General features: G+C 43.0%; 1 protein-coding gene, 1 long non-coding RNA gene and 1 pseudogene across 8 annotated transcripts in view; 2 read left to right on the top strand and 1 right to left on the bottom strand.

Annotated features, from left to right (window-relative positions):
- Window positions 1–299: 299 nt before the first annotated feature.
- LOC126545085 (venom metalloproteinase BumaMPs1-like) overlaps window positions 300–22,897 on the top strand; it is a 38,158-nt gene continuing 15,560 nt past the window's right edge. Inside the window, exons 1-6 of one of the 3 annotated variants that reach the window (XM_055078210.1) lie at window positions 300–426; window positions 5,512–5,687; window positions 5,763–5,855; window positions 6,838–6,961; window positions 7,037–7,060; window positions 7,979–8,118. In XM_055078210.1, the coding sequence (XP_054934185.1) occupies window positions 363–426; window positions 5,512–5,687; window positions 5,763–5,855; window positions 6,838–6,961; window positions 7,037–7,060; window positions 7,979–8,118 (621 nt within the window). In that variant the 5' untranslated portion in view covers window positions 300–362. The remainder of the gene's footprint in view (window positions 427–5,511; window positions 5,688–5,762; window positions 5,856–6,837; window positions 6,962–7,036; window positions 7,061–7,978; window positions 8,119–22,897) is intronic. The other 2 variants (XM_055078211.1, XM_055078212.2) reach the window with 2 other exon arrangements.
- LOC126546493 (U2 spliceosomal RNA) lies at window positions 588–766 on the bottom strand (annotated as a pseudogene).
- On the top strand, window positions 19,603–22,762 carry LOC126545086 (uncharacterized). Of its 5 annotated transcripts, none has more exons than XR_008615146.1 (6): window positions 20,402–20,416; window positions 20,553–20,617; window positions 20,688–20,779; window positions 20,853–21,011; window positions 21,569–21,728; window positions 22,548–22,762. It is a non-coding gene; the product is annotated as an uncharacterized lncRNA (long non-coding RNA). The 5 variants fall into 5 exon arrangements; XR_008615145.1 differs by having other exon boundaries at window positions 20,553–20,624; window positions 20,906–21,011; XR_008615144.1 differs by having other exon boundaries at window positions 20,553–20,624.

Genomic DNA, 22,897 nt, shown 5'->3' with positions numbered 1-22,897 from the left:
GCGCTTTTTTTAAAGACAAACAGCTTCAAAAACGACGTCGCAACCAACAAGATCAGTGACGCAGGTTGACATATGCGCTTCAGCGACACGTTAGGTTTCGAGCTTATTCTGGCGCAAGTATGTGCAAAACTCAAGCACACGCACAACGTGAGAGAACAATCGTTGTGTCCAGTCCTTCGTTGCACTTTGTAATAGGCATACTAAACGGAGAGATTGGCTTTTTCGCCGTGACATCTGTTCTCTCACATTCACACCTAAGAGTAGTAGTCTTTGCACCGCTTATGCTCTCCTGTACGAGATAACTTGCAGGTTTTATAAGTGTCGACGCACACATTTATGAGCTAAGCTCGATTTTATTTGCGATGAAAGTGCAATGGAAACAAGCACTCTTCAATCTTGCGTTGCTGACGACTACATTGGCCAGAGGTAAGCCAGGGTTACTTATTTTAATTTTTCTTTGAGGCGAATAAGGTTTGGAAATGGAACATTGCCGCGTTAATTGTTGTCAGAGTTGATGCTTAGGTAGGCCGTTATTACAGCGAAGCTATATATGGCTAGTTTCCGGCGGATCGATGTCCGTAAACCAAAAACCATGGGCCGATCCGGAAGGTAGTGAAAAACCAGCAGACCCGCGGAGGAGGTGAAGCAAGCTTCAAGCACTCCGCCAAATTGCAAAAATAAGTTTAATATCTTGGGTCCAAGTACAACCTGTATCAGATATTAAGTTGATAAGAACAGATATTACACTCTGACCCGCGTCGGCCGTGCCTACATTCGTACACCCTCTCTTTGTCGGCGTTCCAAGCGCTTGCATATTTCCTTTCCTTCCGCTCTCCCGTGGTGGCGCACATGTCGAAACGTTACGCGGGTCTAGTTTCCTCCGGCTCCTCGGAGCGGTGGTCCCGTCATCCACGCAAATATATATATAAAAAAATCACGGTAAATGAGTCCGTAGCAATGTTCGAAATTCTGTGTGACCTTCGTGTCGTATGCTAAACAGCTTCGCTTGGTCATCCACCTTCACAGAGTGGAATGGCTCGTTTTTTAGAGCGCAGCTCTTTGGCGTCCGTTCCTGGGTTTCGCGTCGTCGTCGGCGTTGTCGTCGGCCTCGTAACCAGCTCCGCCCCCCTTTCATCCCCCCAGCGCTAGCAGCGACCGACTGATACCGCTGGATGCCGCTGACGCCGCTAGAGAGTCAAGATAACGTGACTGCATAGAACACCGTCGCCGCCATGCAGAAAGAGGAGGAAAGGGTCCCCCCCCCCTGTTCTTGTGTGGCGGATAGGGTGCTCTTCAGTTGCCGACGCGCCGGTTATTTCACGTAGGCCCCGGCACGTCGACGAATACGTGACCACCTTCCCACGGCTAGACCTGGTTCTTAGCGCTGCGGAAGCGAGGGTATCATATTGTTTGTGTCGGCATCGGCGGCGTTGTCCCTGAAACCAACTCCGCAGCTGGGGTTGACTCACTATCGGCGTCAGCGGCATCAGTCAGTCGCTGCTATCTCTTCCCTCCTCCCTTTATCGTGTTGTCCGCTTGCTGCGCGCGCTTCTGCCCCCATCGTTTGCCGCTGGGTGTACACGCCGCCCCCCTCCCCCCTCTTCCTGCGAGTCTCCGGTTGTCAAAGCGCCGGCTCGAACTTAATTCCTTTCTTCGCTCCTCCTCCAATGCAACCCCTGTGCGGTGGCAATCAGAGAGCCAGATCGGTGGCGGCGGATCTGTATATGTGCACCGCCCGAGCCGAAATTGCCGCTGCCGTTCGCCCTGTGCGGTGGCAATCAGAGAGCCAGATCGGTGGCGGCTTGACATAAAGACAAACAGCAATTTCCTTACACTTATGCGGGAGAACATCCCGTTCCTCTCGCTCGTAACGCGTCCCACGGCTGTGACAACCTCGCGAGGCACTTGTATAGATCTCGTCTTTGAGAATCAAGCATTGGTGTACCAAGTCGAACATATATCAGTCTATTTCTCCGACCACAAAGCTTCCTTCATGACTGTCAAGAACTGTTAGTGGAGTCTTTGTTAAAGGAATACGTGTGAAAAAAAAATTCTGTGATAGCGCATACATGTGTTGCTCGATTTCTTTGCCTCAATCTATCGAAAAGGTGAAACAGCTTATTTGCTGCGCTCAAATTTCGCATTAGGAAGTAACGTAATCGTCGGTAATTTTTTTATCTCCATTTAGAACATTAGCAAAATGAATAAACAATTAGTCGACTTATTTAAATAGCATTCGCGTTTATCAAAAGAGTAAAACTTAAAGTACAACAAATATGCAGATCCAACGTCCTTCTTGGAATTTTTGTGAAGCGAAACCTTAGTGAAGCGGTTAATTAAATGCTCTACAGCTAACGGCGATGCACACGATTTTGTTTACTTTCATGCTTTGCAACTTGTAATTTCATGCATAGTGCATGTTCAACCACCAAAAAGGTCACAGCTTTAGTGTCGTGCAATTTTTCGATTTATGCACTGCATCGATCATAAGCTACGCCAAAATGTTTGCTCCAAATCAGGCGCATACACCGTGTGAGACATATGAGGTATGATGATTGTCCAGGGAGGAATGGCGATGACAGTTGCATACGCAGAAGAGTACGACACGTATCAAGCAACACTTAGGATTTCTGTACCTCTTGTGTCAGAGTGGGACATATCCATTCTGGAAGATTGGCCAGGAACGGGCACCCAACCAGTGGCACATACTGAGTGGCAAAATCAAAGAATCTGTTAAACACATTTCACCATTCTAATAACAGAACGGTGTACTTTAGGGACACCTGTGAGCCGACATTACGTGTTCAGGTTTTATAAAGGAAGTTATTTTTTCGCATAACAGAAGTGCGCATTTCTGGTCAGCAAACAAAGGTTATACAAGCAGTTTCACTGGTACTTTCTTAACTTTTATATATATATATATATATATATATATATATATATATATATATATATATATATATATATATATATATATATATATGTGTGTGTGTGTGTGTGTGTGTGTGTGTGTGTGTGTGTGTGTGTGTGTGTGTGTGTGTGTGTGTGTGTGTATATGTATATATCTGCCTAAGTAGCGGCCTAACCAGCAGCCAGGCAGCCACGCCAAACCCGGGAAACTAGAGCAAAAAAGATTCCCTTTGAAATAGATTTTATATTTTAGGGAACCTGGAGATGATTTCAAGTTATCTCAACGACTCAATTGTCAATGAACATTACGCCACAAAATCTGTCATCTCATTTTAAACCTGTTCTCAAAGACCATCTGCATAGCGTAAGCATATCTGCACCCGTAATATGTCTTTTGTTTAAGTTTGCCAACAGAGTATAGCAACTTAATTTGGCGATTGAAAGGAGTAATTTGAGGTTTAAGCGCGGTGGGGAGAAGTTTTGGACAAAACGAATTTTGTGTGTGGACCAAGAATTTTATGTGGCTCTGCATGCACGTTGTTCGAGGTGTAGTCATGGTAGTGTGGCCAAGAACAGTGGCAGTTAGCAATTGCTGCATTGTCTCTCTTCCTGAGGACCTCTGCGACCAGAAAAGCTGTGATCTAAGCTGACCTATGACCTAAAAGGCATAACCTAGTTGAAAACCGAGTTTCTGCGCTACAGGAGCAGGCTTCCACATGAGCGCGCGATGTGTCAACGCCAAAGCGCAGTGCTAGACCATGCAGCGTTGCTCAAACTTTATGAAAATTGTCAGGTAATCCTTACTAGGAAAGCATGTTCTGACGGACTGGTACTGCGTAAATTTCAGCGGCAGCCGTTTCATTTGCTCCTTAAGTGTATGAAGTTTATTTTGTATTCTATTGTAAATTTCACTGGAGAACATATAACCATCGTAGTGTATCAAAACTAAAGAGTCCGAAGAAGATTGGGTGATTTCAACTGCGCGATGTTAAAGTGGAAAAGGAATGTTAAAGGTTTCCGTCACTAAACTGCATTCCACGTGCAACTGTAATGTGGACAATGCCACGTGAAGATAGGCTCATGGTGCGAGTGTTTATTGCACAACCCATGGTAGATACTCCCGTTAAGAAACCTCAATGACACCATGAATGATTATTAGGATCTGCCACACCGGTGATGGGAAATGTCAACCACTTATTCGGCGGTGTACAGTCCCTAGGGTTAAGACAATATCAGAAGCTACACAAAACGCCAGAGGATGCCACGCATTTGATTCAATGATGCAAATAATCACACGTCGCTGTTATAAAATATTCAAATTTCAATATATTTGCATAAAGAGAAGTATTTGGTTTCGTTAAAAGGAACAAAATTTTAGTGCCTTCCAAGTTCCATTTAACGCTTACCTACTCTAAATAAGTTAACGCATCAGCTCTATGACTGTATAAATGGTGTATTTAAAGAAACCGGTTGAATTGCATGCTACCATTGATAATATATGTTGTAAATTGGAACATTCCTTGAAATATTCTAAAGGTTTGTTTATTCCTAACTGCTCGCTTAGTGATGCAACCTTCTTTTTACAAACAAATCGTGGTCATCGGACAGCTGTTTATTCAGAAAGCAAGATGAAGAAACTCGGAAAATGTAGTTTGAGTAAGCGTAGTGCAGATCATCACTTTCTTCAACTACGTCAGTGTTCACCTTACGGAAGTACAAATTTCTAATGATATAGTTGTCCATCAAATATTGCTTTGTTCACTTTTCTTGTGAGGAGGATGATAGTTTGTTTGTTGGCAATGCTATGGACATATACTTTATGGACATGTTATCATGAAGCAACAAGTATTTGTCCTGAAAATTTATCCGAAACGTCGCATGGGACATCATCTGCGATAAACAGGCTAAGAAATACTATGGTGTAAGATAGAATATATAGTATAAGCTTCAACTAAGCGTGTTCTGTGTTTTTGTGGACCTTGCGCTACTACACTATAGAAACATCTTCGTGTAGAGCTTAACTTTTTTTTCTTCACTTTCAGTACCGTTCTTAGGGAATTAATAAGTATTCCGCGTTGATGTCGCGTCATCTTTATAAAATTTTTAATGAGAACTATGTGGCGTTATGCGACTGCATGCAGAACGTTTCGGTGAAGCACAGATGAGTAACATTAAATTTTGCTAAATACCGCGCCTGCTGATTATGGCTATACCAAAAATTTCAAGAGTTATGTCAAGTAAAAACAACTTGATAAACAAGGCCATCCAAGGCTCACAGACAGTGTGTTAAAAAGAAAAATGTCGAAACATGCAGTGTGAAATTAACAAATCAGCATAAAAATGTTGGTGTCACTGACTTGAACTAAATTCATCCATATCATAGATGACAACTCTCTATGGACTTACAGTATGTACACATTTCGTACAAACCAGAAGGGAAACGATATAATCTGCACACTTGAACTTTCCGCTAAACATTTACCGCCACTGAAAATAAATTCGAAGAGTCCAAATAACAAAGAAGCTACGGTGACTTTCAATATGCCCGCAACAGCACACATTTTTTATTCGATCCTAATAGCTGATCACGTTTGATTTCAGGTCGTATGTATGCTCAATCAATTGTCTATCCAACTTTATTGGAAGCAAGATCTAATAACGGAACTAAAGTTGTTCAACTCAACGACCAAATTACCCTGAATCTTGTACCAACTGACGTTTTTTCCAATACTTTTGTGCTTTCGACCGCAACAAATATAAATCTTCAACACAAAGAAGTAAGTTTGCGTTAGAGAAAACGCACAGAAAAAGCTAGACAAAGAAAACATCCATCGTTTTGATATTATTGTCAGATTGATATAACAAGAATTCGGAAAACAATATATCACGACGGAGCTTCCATGGCGGCAATTTCTATGCAAGATGTGGAAGGAACCATTGAAATGGTAATTTTATTGCGTTACTTTTTTTTCTTTACATCCTGCAAACGTGCAAAGTGTAAGAAACATTTCCCTTTAAAAATACGCAAGACATTACCCGATTAAATTGTGCTATACCGCTCATATCAAGCACCTTATATCTATAGTTGTCCGTTAAGTCTGCTACATGTAAATACTTAGTGTTACGTGGGAGCAAAGAAAATAAACTTCAAGGAAACATTTTTGACCTCGCCAAAGAAATGGTTCATTACAAGACAAATATAGATGTCGCACAATTCTCACTCACAAAATGATTGTGTATATGCTATATGGCTCTCTAAGTCAAAGCACGCGAGGCAACTTTTTCGTTTTACCTTAACTATAGTTATCTCCATTCTTTCGGTTTAAAAGACACGAAAACGTGTAAAAAACGACAGGAAAAAAAAAGCGTCGGTCGTCGTTCACTTTGGATTTTTTTTACATGTTCTTGCGCCTTTTCAAGAAGTGTGAACCATCTGGCTCAGTAATATATTTTTTTCCACACGCAAGACATTGCTTTCGGCACGCACAATCGCGCTCAATATGAGTTCCAACATGGCATACACCCGTCAGTTCCTTGAATAATAATAATGACACAAGTGCCATTTTCGTTGTGAACACGATGCTATCAGTAATCAGAACGGTGGTCAGCAATTTCTAGGTGTGGACGCTGTCCTGCTGCCATACTGATAGCACATTATAACGTTATCTATACTATTGTACTGTTTCTCATTCCCAAGGTGGACTATAAAGTCAAATGGGATAAAGATTTAACGAAGCCGATTTTTTTTTTTCATTTTCGTCTTTGCAACTGACAAACCATGTCTGCTACATTAAACTATTTCCTAAAGAGCGATGTAACTTCGTGGCCTTTGATGACGAATATAAATCAGAGAGCAGCCACGAATAAAGTAGCGCTTCTACAGGTAGCGCGTCTACAAATAAAATCTTTGTGTTGCTTTTTTTGCAGACAGGATTGATAGGCGACACACTACGCATAGAACCGCTGCCATTTTCGAAACGAACATTAAATGGTGTACTGCCTCATCGTTTATTTCACGCGAGGAATATCGTGGCCCGAGATGACGTTGAAGGTCGGTGTGTGATATTATTGCCGACAGACAACGAACGCACTTTCTAACAGATTCTATATGCGTGTGCCATTTCAGTGTCCGAAACAGTAAATATCACAAGTGAGTACACGTCTCGTCCACCACAAGCTTGTGCTGTTGCAAAAGTGGAACGTGGTCAGAAGCTTTGGCACAAATTTCTTTCCAATTCTGTACCATGTGTGGTTGCGATGCAATGTTATTTTTTTTTAAACATTTCCAATGAGGAATCAAACCCGCTGCTATTTGGTTCGGTCCTCTAACAGCCGCGATTTGGATCGGCCAGGTCTTCAAATCGAGAAACTGCTGCTCGAAATAGTTTAGGCTCTTTTAAAATAATGTGCATTGAAAATGAAAATGAATGACAGGCATAATTCAAGAATGTCGGTATACTTTCCGCGCAGAACCGAGAAACGGCGGGCCACAGTCAGAAAACTATCGTATAACTGTGCTTAGCGTTTTCAGAACTATCTGAATATTATTCGGTTGGGCGTCATCATTAGCCGAGTCAGCCGTGTATTCGGTTCCAAAAATCGCTTTATGTTCCTGCTGTGTATCGCTGCTTTTATGGCCGTAAGTAATAAGTCTGTTCAGTAACTGCTGCCGCCAGACTCTTAAGCTTTACAATATTTCGACTTCAGTCCATATATTCATGCTTGTCAAATCATTCCACTTCCCGAATAAATTAAGGTGGTACTTTCCTTTTCGTACATTATATACCAGAGTGCAGAAAGAATTGTTGACAAAAACAAAGAAACCTTTATTTCGCCCTAAAGGAACGCTTCATAATTTATACCTAAGAGAGTAAAGCTGTGCTTTTCCGCACTGCTGGCTTTAGATCAGAATGAGCATGCATAAGTATTTATGCACAAATAGGTGTTTTAAAAAATCTATTGCATGCCTGGATTTCTTAGAAAAATTAGGTCTCTTCTTTTCTTAGCATCCATCAGCAATTAGAAAAGGAAGCAAATAAAACACACCATTTCAATTCTTTTTCTGCAGGAAGCCCGAAGGCGAAACGCTTTCAACGATATTCCAACTACGCCGTTTTGGAAATTTACATCATAATCGACGTATTATTCTCAAAACGCTTTCCCAAAGATGCCGATGCAATCAACTACTTGGCCGTGACTGTAGCTTCAGTACGCTCTTTTTCATAGTTAGGTCAAGTTTGAGAACATTGGCGTCTACCCCAACTATGTATTTCGCATATTGTTTTCCATCGTGTGTCCCGAAAATGCGGCTGACACAAACATAAAGCACAATAGGCTCCCTGCAATGGTCAGGCGGCGCAGCGATCGGCTCGGCCGTCAGCGCCACCGTGTCAATTACGCGAAACACCGAGGCGGCCACTGCTGCGGAGGCATGCTTTTGCGGCGCTTGCTCGAAACCTGTCGGACGTTCTAAATTGCGGTTTTAAGGCAATCGAAAACATAGAGGCCTATTTTTGACCACCAACGCTTGAGAAAAGACGTCAAATATACCACTACAACCATGTATATCGTGTCAAAGAAGTAAGCAGCACGGACATCACAGGGAGGTGCTTAAATTAAATTATGGTGTTTTAGGTGCCACCCCAAGCAACCTTGGCCAACTGCCGCTGCTTGGCCGATCGTCGGGAAATGATCGTCAAACGACTACTATATTGGCCAGCGAAGGTTGGCGAGAGGTCGGTATGACAACGGCCGCCGCCTTTACCGGCGGGCAGTCGGCAGAGGGCGTCTTGCCAACCTCTCTGTCAGACTGACTCCCGACCCGCCAGTTGGTCGCCGGCTCGGTACGATGGCAACGCGTCGGACCAACGCCCGAGGCCGATGAGTAGCATAATTTAATTTTTATATCAATTCCTGTCTGTCGGTCTATACTTATAAAATTCTCACTAGGGAAATTTGTTATAGGTGAAGGTAATACATTGTTATGCTTACATAATTTATACTTTTCGTGACTATTACATATATACACAGCTGCATTATAGCGCAATGCGTTCAGAAACAGCGATATATGTGTGTGGGACCGTTTTCTGAAGCAATATGAAACTCGTCGTACGCGTAAATATGTGAATTAACCGGCCATGCTTCTTTAAGGGAAATTCTCGGGATGCTTGCAAGGATTAATTCTGTAAACATGCGGAATTTCACGTGGGCTGTGGTATATATTATGAATTTTCGCTAATTCTTTTTTACTGTAATTTAAACACTAAACTTCTAGAAATATTTGGGGTTTAACAAAGCATACGTCACTAAATTAAACTTGTACCTACCGCCTTAAACATGGCCTCCGAGATGCCATCATAGAGCGCCGACGAATCTCTGGGGCGGAGCGCTGAAGCGGTTAGTGCGACCAGACATCGCATCGCTCTGTTAGCGCTGCCCTCGGCGCGCTGCCACGTTCGCTGCACTGCTAGTTTTCCTCCTACTCCCTCCCACAAGCGTATCCTCTCCAGAAATGTCACCCCCCTCTTCCACCCGGACTCTCCGCCTCCGCGCCAAGAGCTGCAACACAGAAGCGCCTTCCCCACCCACTGCATTCAGCCACCACTAAAAAGAGACGCGTTTTACGATGCTTGGCATCTTTCTTTGCCTCCCTCAAGCTCCTTTATGCATCAACTAATAGCGCTTTCACTCGTGTGAACGACAAGTGCACCAGAACATACGTATGCTCAGCCTGAAGTTAACTTATGCGAATTATTACAGACTGTGGAGCTAGGAGTCCTTGAATTCCGCTCAGCAGGCAGTACCGAGCGGTGATGCTTTCATTCCCAAACAGAAAAACTAATGCAGGCCTTGCTCCACAGTGAATTTTTTATATTTCATTTATCACGGCAAGACTATTCGTATCCTCCTCTTTTGGATATTTGACGTAAGGAAAGTGTCAGAAAACTAGTTAAACATCTATTTACTACAGCTGGCGCAGATATATTGTTTACTCAAAATGAATTGGTCAGATATGAATTCACAATTTAAAATTTCGGAAGAACATGCGCGACGAGGTGATAACACTGAACGCACGCTGAGCATTTGCCAAAAGGCGAACGCGAATTGTATTGAACCAAGAATAGAACTACGGTTAGGAAAATGCATATTATGTGGAAACCGCTGGAAACAAAAAAACAGTGGCGCAAGAAAAAAAGAGGACTAGAAACAGAATGAGCCCTGTGTCCTCGTCTTTCACGCCATGATGTTTCCCATGAGCCAAATAGCCCAAGCAAACGTTATGCGACATACTAAGAATTAACTTCCCCTAATAAAAGTGCTGATGTCTTCATTTTGCAGGAGATGACTGGGGAGCGCCAGGGGTTTTCTGTTCCTGCTTTGCTACGGGACTGTGTAACGTAAATGCATCAATAGTATAACTTCGGTGTTGCACCTACAGCAACACAATCTCGAAATCTTCTCAGCCAATCTTTTCTTCCTTTTAGTAGAAATGATTTGGCTGCTACGACGGCGCAATTCATCTGCTACGGCACCGAGTCCCACTACCCATTCTCTAAATTTTTGTTTCTTCTTTCAAGAAATGGTTTGCCAAAGGCTCGAGGATCCCTTTTTACGAGTGCGTCCCAGCAAGACTTTCTCTGTTGCACGCTTCTGCAGCAGCACTTCGCGCTCGCCCAGGTTTTCTCGCATAGTTTCCGCGTGGGCGATTTTCAAATAGCAATGCAAGGTTTTCCCTCATGGTGCGGGCTGCCGATTTGACACTCGGCACGCCGCTTTCCGGTGTTCCAGTTGGGCTGGCAAGCGCTCTGTTAGGCACTCATACATAACAGACAACTGTATCCTCGCAGTAAGCGCGTTTCTCTTCGGTGCAACAAAAAATACGTTCCTTCATAAAAAATCTAACACGTATGATTTCGGCTCATATGTATATCTACAGCACACCGACCTCTTAATGGAATAGTGCTTTATGTTCAGATTCATGATTTATCATTCGCTATGTGCCACTGGCTGCGCGCAATTCAGTCTAATCCTTCAGACTGAGCATGTGCCCCGGCCATGGCGGCCGCATTTCGATGGTGGCGAAATGCGAAAACACCCGTGTGCTTAGATTTAGGTGCACGTTAAAGATCCCCAGGTGGTCGAAATTTCCGGAGTCCTCCACTACGGCGTGCCTCATAATCAGAAAGTGGTTTTGGCACGTTAAAACCCCATAATTATTATCTTCTTCGGGTGATTCGTGACGGACGGCGCGGCGCTGCTCGAGACTGTGAAGTCTCCTTTCTTTTCGAACTCGCGCTGCTGCTTGCGGACGGAATGCTTTTCTCCGGAGCCTGAGGGGACGAAACTTGTTCTGGCCTTTTTTTTCTTTCTTTTTCAGCTTCTTGTTGGATCACTGGTAAAGAAAGTTGTGAGTTCGGCGGCAAGCGAACCGCCTGGTTTCCGCGACCCCGAATGTTAAGACGAACACAGCCCCCTCACTCTCCCCACCAACACGTCGCGCGAGAGCAGGCGGGGACCATTCATGCCGTGCAGGCGGCGATCATGTTACAGCGGGGCTGGGGAGAGGAGCGGGCTTCCTGCCGCCGAAACGCGCCGGCGCGCGTATACTACTCCTTGCCCCGAAAAACACACAGTGGAAAGTGCGTGATATATCCTAAGAATTTGAAAAGGCGGTAGCGCAAGAAGACACGGATGGAGACGAGAGGACAAGGATGAGTGCTGAACTTCCAAAAACATTTATTGTGAATGAATCACGGATATATACATGCTGTCCGAGCCCGGTGTAATCATCTGCGCATTCGTAAATATGCCAACTATTTGTCTGACAGCGTGATGGATGCCATGTTGACACATCCCCATGCTTACACAGCTTTCTTTTCCTCTCCTCCATCGATGATGGAAATAAAGTTCAAGTTCACTTCTAGAAATCGGTTCAGATTCTGCGATTTCCCGTATAACACGAGTTTTACTCTTCTTAATAACGAAAGTGTTTACAAGGTCGGGCGAACAGTCCCTGCAAGTCAGACAATGACTTGCCAGAAAACCTTCGAAATCTTTTCCTTCACGCGGATTTTTTTACATTGTTTGCGTGCTTCCTTAACCTATCATTAACACATCTCCCAGTATGGCCAATGTACACTATTCCGCACCTTAAAAGAATTTCATAGACTACCCCTTATGCGTATTCAATAAAAGGCGGCCTGTGCTTTATGCCGCAGTCACGTTACTGGCTTGCTTCCGGGTCGGTCATTCTACAAAGCTTTTACAGCTTATGGGGAGCAGCGAACACTCGTAACGCTGAGCCACCTTTTCCAAATTGTGGGATAGTGTGTGAACGTAAGGTATCACAGCTACATTCTGCCTACGCTGTGCGCGGGTTTCGCACGTTTGTGGCTTTGTGCGCATATTTCTCAGCAGGTTCCCTGCAGTATTCTTAGAAAAAAAAAAAAAAGCCCTCCTCCATTGCACCCTGTGAAAGTGGATGTACAACGAAACGATTGCCGACGTTAGACGACGTTACTCAGAAACCAACCACCACTAACACCACAAGCGACGTACGTAACGCGTGCACGCATGTATACGGAAGTGCAGCATACATGGCCCCCGCCAAGCGCAAGAGCCTTATGGAACTAAATGAATCTTTGAGGGTAAATTGTCAGAAAATGCGTAAAATACAACTTAAGCACAAGCTTCAGGCATGATAACTTCGGATTGCAAATCGAGTATGCGGGAAAACATAATTCTGTTACGCGGAAACTGAAAGACAAAGCCCTTTTCTAGCTGCCATTTGAGGTCTGTCTGAGTGGCCACGGCCGGTAGGTGGCGGTACCTCAGATTAGTACCACAGAGAAAGGCGGAAAAAAAAAGCGAGCTCGCCATGCAATAGGCTGCATAAACATGCAGGGCGCCAGAAGAAAGGAAAAGCGCTTTTAAATTGAGGAGCAGTTAAATAGAGAACAAATCGGGGTGTATGCGGTTATAAAAAACGCACCTTAGAGACTTAAAAGATGCACCAGTCATTGAGAATTATGTTTGGGAAGGTTGCAACAGAACTAAATCGAAAGGAAAGGGAGGGGGGCCGGAATGTTCAAATGGGAAAAAGCATATTCAAAGTGTCAAGGGCATCTTTGGTTTTCAGGCACAATGAGTGGAAATAAAACTTGGCTGGGCTTAACGTATTTATGAACGAGAAAACATTGCAGAGAGAAGAACCAAGGCTTAGCGGAATGCCTAAGTGCTGATATTAGGCGTTTTCGGAAATAATGCCGAAATTACCCTGTTAGGTGACATGAATGCCCACATACAGGATCTAGACGTTTATACGGACAACAACAGGAAGTTATCGCTGGACCTTTGTGAGCAACGTAACCTCGTTATCGTAATTACGGGCCGTAAATCTGATGGTCAGATCAGATGGGAAGTTGGAAATAGGCAATCGACTATTGGTTACTGTCTGATGACGGAAGATATTTATGATAAGTTCAGATCAGTTGAGATAAGTTGAGCCATTGGCGAGTAAGACTGTAGTAACACAAGGACTGGCCATAAACGCACCATTTTGAAAATGGGATATGTAGTTGTGAAGGAGAGCACGGAGCGAAGAATGGCCAGTCCAAATTTGAACGCTTAACAAATAACAAATATAGCCGCGGGAGTCGAGAAAGAACACGGCAAATGGCCAAGCAAAAAGTGGGAATACAATGAGCTTCTAAATGTAATGACGAGAGAAATTAGGAAGGAGAAGCAACACGTTTGTTGGAAAACAAAAAGGAAGTCAAAAAAGCTGGTGGAACAGCGTGATACCCGAAGCGATCGATGAACGACAGAAAGCATTACGAGAACATAAGCAGGCATAGAAAGTGCAGTTGCCACAGGTTGAAGTAGACAGAAAATTAGAAGTATACCGGAAGAAAAAAAAATCTATTGTTATAATACTGGTTCAAGCAAAGTTCAAAGGTGAAAGTGAACGTTGGTTGTCGGAAATACGTGAGAAAAAGAAGGCCGCGCCTAGAATATTTTGAAAACACACAAACTTATTAAGCAGAAAGTCTGGAACACAACAGCATGTCCTAGACTAAGATAAAAAAAAAATGGAAGGGGATGCGACATTAAATTACATCCGAAAAATAACGACCAAATCATTCCAAGGCAATGATGAAGTAGTTTTAAAGAAGAAGAGCGTTAACGAGAACCAGAGAAAATTCTAAAGCGCACAGCCATAGGGTTAGGCGAGGTTCCCGTTAGGCTGATTAGCGAACTAGGATCAAAAAGTAAGGAAGCTCTGTGGGAAGCAGTAGAAAAAGGCTTACAAGATAGGCGAATACCAGACAGCCGGAGACAAAGTAGAATGAATTTAATGTATAAAGATAACGGAGAAAAGAATTGAATTCACCCATATAGACCGTTGACCATTATATCGGCAATATACATGTTAGCAATACAGGTAATTAAATTACAAGTGCAAACATGGGCAGAGAATGGTATGGGAGAACTTCAGAACGGGTTCAGAATAGGCGTCTGGATGATAACTTATTTGTTATTATTCAGTGTATTGAAATATCCAAAGAGAGGAGACTGTTTTATGTGGCTTTTTTAGATATTACCGGAGCGTATGACAACGTAGACCGCAAAATTTTGTGGGATATTCTGGAAGGCATAGGCAACGACTTTATATAGCTTTTGACAGAGACCTACCTAGAAAATACAGTTTGCGTTGAATGGGGAGGGATGAGGAGCAAGAAGCAAGTTGATATCAACTAGGGACTGCTGTTTGTGATGTACATGGTAAGTATGAAAAGGGCGCTAGAGGGAAGCAATTTTGGGTTTTATCTCTCATACAAACAGGCGGTTAAAATAGTAGAGCAGTAGCTTCCAGGTTCGTTTTATGCGGACGACATTGTGTTGCTAGCTAACAAGCGGAGTGTTATGCAACGCCTGTAGAATATATGTGCACATGAAGGTGAGAATTTAACATTTGAAATTTAGTGTTAGGAAATCAGCTTTTATGGTAAACAGTACTCAATGAAAACAGTGAACAGACAGTATCAATACAGGGCCAGGAAATACCTCGAGTAAAAGAACACAAACACCTCAGTATACACTAAAAAAAAAAAAAAATCCACTCTTAATCTCACGCTAAACTGTGAGTTTTAGCGTGACGCGCATGTAAGTGAGGCGCGGATGACGTTTCAGGCACCCGTGACCGAAAATAAGCGTGACATTCCTTTGTGCAAGCGTGAGGACAAGACTGCCTGCCATGGTTCTGTCTTGTGCGAGCGTGAGCGAGCCGCGTACGCGTGAGAAACGCAAATTACACGCTTAACATCCCGCAGAGCGCTCGCGTGGGAACTTTCCATCACCCATATAAAAAATCCGAATAGCGGATCCGTTTTATATCACGGGATCTGCGCGGAGCGTGGGCGAGGGAAAACAACGCTGTGTGTCTTCTCACTGCCCTGCGGTGAATGCGAAACTTTTCTTGGGGGGGGGGGGGGGGGGGGGCTGAAGGAGACCGTGGTGTTTTGAAGACTGCACCCGGCCATTTTTCGTGTGGATTTTCCGGCGGACTGCCACGAGCGACGTTCGTTCATTGCAGCGCAGAGCTTCCGGTCTAATTGTCAGAGTTGGTGTGTATCGCCATAGTATCGCCACGCTCACTTCTACAGACCTTCATGGCGTACAACGCCGGTGGTGTCTGCAGACATTGTGCACTGTGCCGAGTTTACGAGAGTTTACGAGAGAGAATCCACCGCGGTCTGACGGCTGCAGCGCCATATGGATAATGGATATATGTAGCGGTCCCTCACCTGCTATTCATGGACGATTTAAATATACAGGTAAGAACAATACTCATGGTTCGCTTTTGTTAAATAGCGGCTGACTGCCAATTGGTCATGATTTCCGGTATGTGCTTGTATGATGTGTGGTGCAAAATTTGCCGTAATGGTGAATTTATTGAAAAGCGAGCAGTAGCGTTGATCGAAATAGATAGCAGTCATCATCGTGCTTGTTTAACAAGTTTTAACACCGGGCTGTTGGATTTTTCTGAATTGTTCAGCTAATTGCGCTGAAGTACCAAATTCACACCATTTCTATTGTTTTTAATTTATCTTCGCCAACTCACCGTTCTCTCTGTGCCCGCTGCCATTTCGCCTCGGGCAAGGGTGGCGAGCTTGGAGTTGTCACTGCATTTTGCACTGTGCTTCTTCTCATGGTTTAGAACTCTGTTAGTGACGCATCGATGTGGTGTGCCGTGTATGCCGTGTAGTTGCCGCGTATGCCGCTCATAGTATACTGCGGCCTATAATGTGAAAATTCATAATTTTGTGAGCTATTTGTCGACTGACAGTAACCTGCATCTCCGAAGCGCTGCATGCGAGGTTGCAACCACACGCGCTACTTAATTTGTAACCTCAATTGCACTCTGCATTAGGGTATCTATCTTGTGTAGCTCTGCATATTTTACATTTTTAGCTTTAAAAAGAGGAAGTGTGACTGTGTTCGATGAACACGAATGTACTCTGCCCGTTGCAGCTCTTGATTTCCAGCTACAAACATGTCTATGTCCACAGTGAAATTTCACGTGTGATAAGTTCACGTAGAATGCCATTCTTGTCAGAATTTCCATCTCCATTGGGTTTAGAATTAAGCGTAACTGCGTTTTTATAGCTCATTTTTGCTTCTATAATGAAAGCTTCTATCAAAAGCGTTGCCACTTGTCTTCGAACTTTTAAACTTTATTTTTATCAAGAGCATAATGGAATAATATCAGTTGCAGCTATGTGACTCACCTAATTGCGTTTTGCACATCGTTATTTTGTTTTTCAGGTCCCATTTGAAAGCAAATAAATGTTTGGAAGTAGGATTGATAAAAATGAACAAAATTGAAAATGTTCCTTCTGATCTTATCAAAAATACTGAAATTTTCTGAGCCTTCATTCGTCGCTTCAGAAGCAGGCTTGCAATGCATGCTCTCATTAATGCGGTGATTTGACCATTTTTCCCATATCCCCAAATTCTAAAAACTTCCGGACCGCAACATTTTAAGAGCAGTCAGTAGGAGAAATCTCGGAAGTGCAATCAATGTTAAAGCAGTGAAAAAGCAAGAGGTACTAGTTTAAACACATTTAGCCTAAAGGAAACATATTTTCATCTCTAAAGTATTATACTTTGCGTATAAAGAATTTTTTTTTTCAGATAGCGCTAAGCGACCTTATAAGGTCATGCAGTGTCTGGGGGGAAACAAGGCTCCTCATATGCGGCCGTCAGCAGGAAAACGCTGAGATGAGCGATGACACATCCCTAGAAAAGGCACTAGTGATGTGCATATGCCTTAATGGTATGCAATATGTAACATATCCGGCGGCATATGGCCAATTTTAGCGCAACCAACTTAAAGCCAAGAACAAGCAAAGAAATATCATGGGTGCAAACTACATTAAAGGATTTGTTTACTGCGTTGCGCATTTAAACCAAACTCGTATAGACTTACGCTTTCTCAGTCATCTGAAAACGCTTTAACTTTAAGTTTTGCTTTTAAGCATCAACGTTTCATTGTATCATATTTTCTGGGAATGAATATTATGAATAAAAGATTTACCCCAGGACGAAATATGTCTCGTACTTTTTTCGCTGCCTAGAATGTTCGTCCTTCTTATAGAAAGAGGCCAGTGAAAAAAAATATTATCAGGTATCAAGAAGGCGCCGTGACCCTGCTTCAAGCCCACCAAATATGAACTAGTGTTTGAAACTTGTGAACGTGTCGGTGTACATATACAATTACAAGAAATAAAGACCTGTATCAGAATCTTTTGCCTGGCATTTATGTGGCATGAAAAGTACAAAAAAGCGTTCGCTTTCGTGTGGTACTTCTATGCCGGCCACCACACAAGCATGATGCATGATGCGCATGCATCATGCATCATGCTTGTGCGCATGCGCACTTCGTGTAATATATATATATATATATTACACGAAGTGCGCATGCGCACAAGCATGATGCATGATGCATGCGCATCATGCGCATATATATATATATATATATATATATATATATATATATATATATATATATATATATATATATATATATATATATATATATCGTTTTTTTTTGTGAGACCGAAAGTCCCCTCTCATGTTATATTAGTGGTCGCATCATTTTGTGCATATACGCTAAGCGTTTAATTGGTTCTTTAGTGACGTGCCACAAGGGACCATGCACACTGTCCGACAGCCGCTGAGCCAATTCGTATATTTAAGAAGCTGTGTTGATGCAGCTTAGTCTTGCAGAGGCCGCAAAATTTTATGTCTTGTCATCGGTCACAAGAAAAGCTAGCATAATAAAGTAACGGGGCACGAAAGGTCTTCACGAGTGGTTCAGGCAGCAATTGAACAACACTTTGAAATTGAACCTTCAGGCCATGCGTTCACACGCGCCAGTGCGTTCCGACAGGCTGCGCAGTCCTTTGAAGAAGTGAGAGGCAGCAATTTTTTGTTGTTGTTGCTTTTGCGTAACAAATGTTGAAGGACGAATATATATAATGACGGAATATATACCAGCTATACAAAAGCGATGACGGCGGTTCATCACACGGGGAAAAACAGCAACCATCATATACAGACGTCAGTGACAGTTCATCTGGCAGTTAGATCACCTTCCGGCTAAAGGATGGTTCTGTATTTTGTTCTGGACTGATAGAACTCTAGTAATTAGAGTGAATAATGAAATCAGAATCAAATTTATTTTCGCCATATATGCGGGTGCGCATGCAACGACCACTATTATGATAGCAAGAGTACGTGGAGACCAGTGTGCAAGTCGCAAGAAGAAGACATATCGCGTAAGTATTACATTTGCTTTACCAAAAAGCACAAGATTTCAATACTTCAAAAACGGATATGTTTGCAACACTATTGTGTCGTTCATTATTGCTTTCTTCTTTTGTAGTTAAACTATCGAGAAAATAACTATTTAACGGGGAACAAAATTTAATCAAGTGGATATTGCATTAGACAGTTCTCGTAATAGTCATCTGAACTGCAGAAAGAGTCAAGCAAAATTGTTCGCGAACGGCGCGTTAATTGTAAACGGCCCTGTCGCAGCACAGAAAAAATCGTCAAACGAACTAAGCGCAGGCGACTCGTGGACTGTACAGTTCTAGGAAACATTTCAGTTGAATGTTTTCACTGGGGAGGGTGAAAGAAGCGATTATACGAAGGCGAATTGTGAAGAGATGTCAAAATCTGCAATTTTTCTAGCTATTGTCGATTCGTCTAAGAATAATTAAGGCTGCATGCCAATCAATGTAAATCATAAAATAGAACATTTCTGCTGTCGACGTGGATTTGATTGGGAAGAACTAGAGTTAGATCAAATTCTTCCAATTTTCGCTCAATTAACTAATGACGTTCAACAATCAAGCAGTTAAGAATTAATAAATTCATGGTATATCATGAGTGTTTTTTCAAGCGCCGTCTCCTGTGAAGCATATCTACCATTTTCGTGCAAAGCTCTCTGGAAAGCGTATTGACTGTGTATGCATGCATGCATCTATCGAACTTCGTGCACATATAGACGTGATGCTTTGACGATAAATACTTATTAAAATTCAAATTATTTATTTCTGCCTTGTAAAGGTACAGACAGCAGAGGCGCAGAAAAAGCTGTCAGATACTGATTGACAAAGCCGCAGCCCCCTTTCGCTTGGCAGAGCCTTTACAGCGACACTTTTAAAACAAAGACAATTGCACCCGGTAATAACAGGTATACAATACTGAGCAAGTACAAAAGGAAACCAATCAAGATTATACGGTATTTGTACAATACTCCCAAACAAGAAAACAGAACCTACATGCTAACGTACATAGCACCCAAAGTACTGTTCGACACGTTGAAGAAGTCAAAATTATTGTTCACATAAGGTATATACATATTCGTATAGCGCTACCAATCCCTGCAAAATATAGAACGCAGATTTTCATTACACACACGCACGCACGCACGTGCACAGCACACACACCAAAAGGAAACGGCAACGCGCTCACAGGAAGCGCCTGAAAAACGAAAAAAAAAAGGAAAAGTGTGGGGAACCGAGGTCGTCTTGGGCTGTCGCCTCTCCCTCTCCCAGAAGGAATGAAGAGGTTCTTGGAAAGCAGGGACGGGCGATTCTCTCTGTCAGCATCAGCTCCCACCAGCGAGGACGGGGCGAGAAAGCGAAACGGGACTTTCCTTGCTGTCTATTTTTTCTTCGTCAGGCCAACGCCGCTTGCTTGCAGGGGCGCAGGCGAGTTCCCGCCAAATGGCGCGGGTGCGTGAGTTGCCGCCAAATGCTAGCTCTGGATGCCAGCTCGTTCCGCGTCTCATGGTAGACTAGTTGGTGCATTTCTGTTATCATGGACTGCGCATATAAACGCAAGCTACACAAAAGTGACATGTACAAGAACAGCGCAAGCCCTTTACATGCAGTGGAGCCGCCGTATCTCGCCGTTCAAGATATGCGTACTCGTAAGTGGCATTTTAATTTCACGTTGTGTAATGCATGACTGTCTTTTTCAAGTGAACAAAGGTCGCTTTGTATTGTGTAAATGGTTTTGCAACGTATGATAAACTCCTTGTCTTTCGGGCTTATTTTTTCTGACAGGAAAAAAAAAAAAAGAGGCTTTACATTAGAACGGATCAAGCGTTCGAGAGTTGGGACAGGGAAATGTGAGACGTACGTATGCATATATTTCTAATATTATTTTTTCGTCTTGTATTCTCGTTAATTTTTCTCTAGGAAACACTGGAACGACACTGCTTAAATTGAAGCACAGTGTGCGAATGACCTGCTACGCTCGGAACTGTTATCACCATTCGGGAAGAAATTGGGTAAGACGCTTGTCTGGTTATTATTGCGGAAAAGTCATAATTAATTAGAAGTTGCTTTCGTTCCTTCCCACAGATGAAAAAACATAACTGTAAATACCTGTATGATATACGTCTGGTGCATTGCAGGTAAGAATGGATTGTGTGTGGCGCGCTTCACCGCATGTGGACTAGAGTAGATCTAGGAACATCAGACAAGAAGACACGTATGTGAAACCCTGCGGATAGCCCATATGTAAGTTCTTCCTCAATTTTTCTTTTGTTGCATTTTCGTAGTTTACGTGTAATACTTTGTCACCGCGGTCTCGACGTTATGTATACCTATACATTTGTCTCGTGGCAGTCTGCGTGCTATTTTGTTTGTGCAACTATGTGTTGTATTCATTTATCGAGCTGCTTGGATGGTTTTTTTTTTCACTGATATTCCGACCAAAGTCGATAAACCTATCCTTCCTGTCCTCATGTTTCCTTGGGCGGCTCTAAAGCGTATCTTAGAGGAATATTTAGCTTCAGATTCCCGCATGGAACAGATGGTGAATGACATGCTGTGTTTTCTTTTTAGAGAAACTATGTATTCATGTTTAATATTTGGTTTATTTTCATTTTGTCATTCATACAATACCGCAGCCATATGCCATTCTGTCATAGAACGTTGTTTCTAGATATATTTGTTTTATGTGGTTAAAACATTTAAAACGAGAGCGTTTCTTATCCTGGCCATTATTTTTTACAGACCACGATAACCACGTATTTGGATGTCTGGTTTAACTCTACGTGCGCTGGTTCGTGCAGGTGAACTTTTTTTCCAGATACGGAGGAACGGACACCGGTCGTGCCGTGAGCACTATTCTGCAGGGCATACTTACAAATGAAGCTGCACTGCAGTTCAGCTGGAAAGGGTCGCAGGGGAGGAAGCACGCCTTCGTGAAGCTCATGGCCATCACGAATATAAGTAAGAAATATGGCATAACAATCAGCTTTCTAGTGCACGTTGCGAACATCGGTACCAACTGCATGCTTAGTTTTTTTTTTTTCTTCATTCAAACAAGCTGCTGCTTATTGCATCTTGCTGCGTCCAGTATTAGCATTTTCTTTAATAAAATAATGCCGTAATAAGTGAGTTCTACTTGCGGCGTCCATATTTTGCCACTGCTTTTGAGGAGTTTGTTTTGCTTCACCATATAATATATGCTGTATATGCTGTTTCTGCTTTAACCCATGTATGCTAACTGTTTTCTGCAAAACATAGACCTATAATCGTTGCCATCATGTCAGCAAGTATATGTATCATGCCATAAGCTTCCCCTCTTGCTTCTCCAGACATTTACCTATTCACCTCCTTGTGCCGCTTGGCGCGCTCCGGGCTCCGGCGCGTTCTTTGTCTCAGCGTTTCAACTCGGCTGTTTCATACAGTGCTCACGGGAAGCAACAAGACCTATCGTGGTGTAAATAGCCGCGCTACCTATAGACACAGTAGCCACTGTGTATGCGTGTTTTGCTATGGTTCCGTGTTCAGTTCCCCCTATTGCTAACGACATATAAATTACCAACTATCCGGTACTTACACGATTTGTGTCGTCCAGCCACTCTTCCTGACAGCTTCGATACTGATTTGCACGTCCCTAATATTGCTTTGTTGTCGTTTCTTTAATGTTTCGTGAATATCTGACTTATGATCTTTTTGATTGTTTCACTTCTTCAAATGGAATGCGACTCACCAACTGAACTATAAAGCGGGGGCAGCTTTCTTATATGTGCCGCTTTTTTGCAGCATCTGTGAGGAGCACGTTCCCTGACGCTTCACTAGCATCAGTGGCTGGAGTCGCAAAACGCCGGTTGGTTGGAGCAGCTGACAGGGATGGAGGCCGGAATGAAAGAAGGCGCCGTGACCCTGCTTCAAGCCCACCAAATATGAACTAGTGTTTGAAACTTGTGAACGTGTCGGTGTACATATACAATTACAAGAAATAAAGACCTGTATCAGAATCTTTTGCCTGGCACTTATGTGGCATGAAAAGTACAAAAAAGCGTTCGCTTTCGTGTGCTACTTCTATGCCGGCCACCACACAAGCATGATGCATGATGCGCATGCTGTTGTAAATGCATGATGCAAAAGCTACG

This window comes from Dermacentor andersoni, chromosome 10, assembly GCF_023375885.2.
Source record: "Dermacentor andersoni chromosome 10, qqDerAnde1_hic_scaffold, whole genome shotgun sequence".
NCBI classification, from domain to species: domain Eukaryota; kingdom Metazoa; phylum Arthropoda; class Arachnida; order Ixodida; family Ixodidae; genus Dermacentor; species Dermacentor andersoni.
Note: the sequence above shows the minus strand (reverse complement) of the source record. Positions and strands in the feature narration are given on the sequence as shown.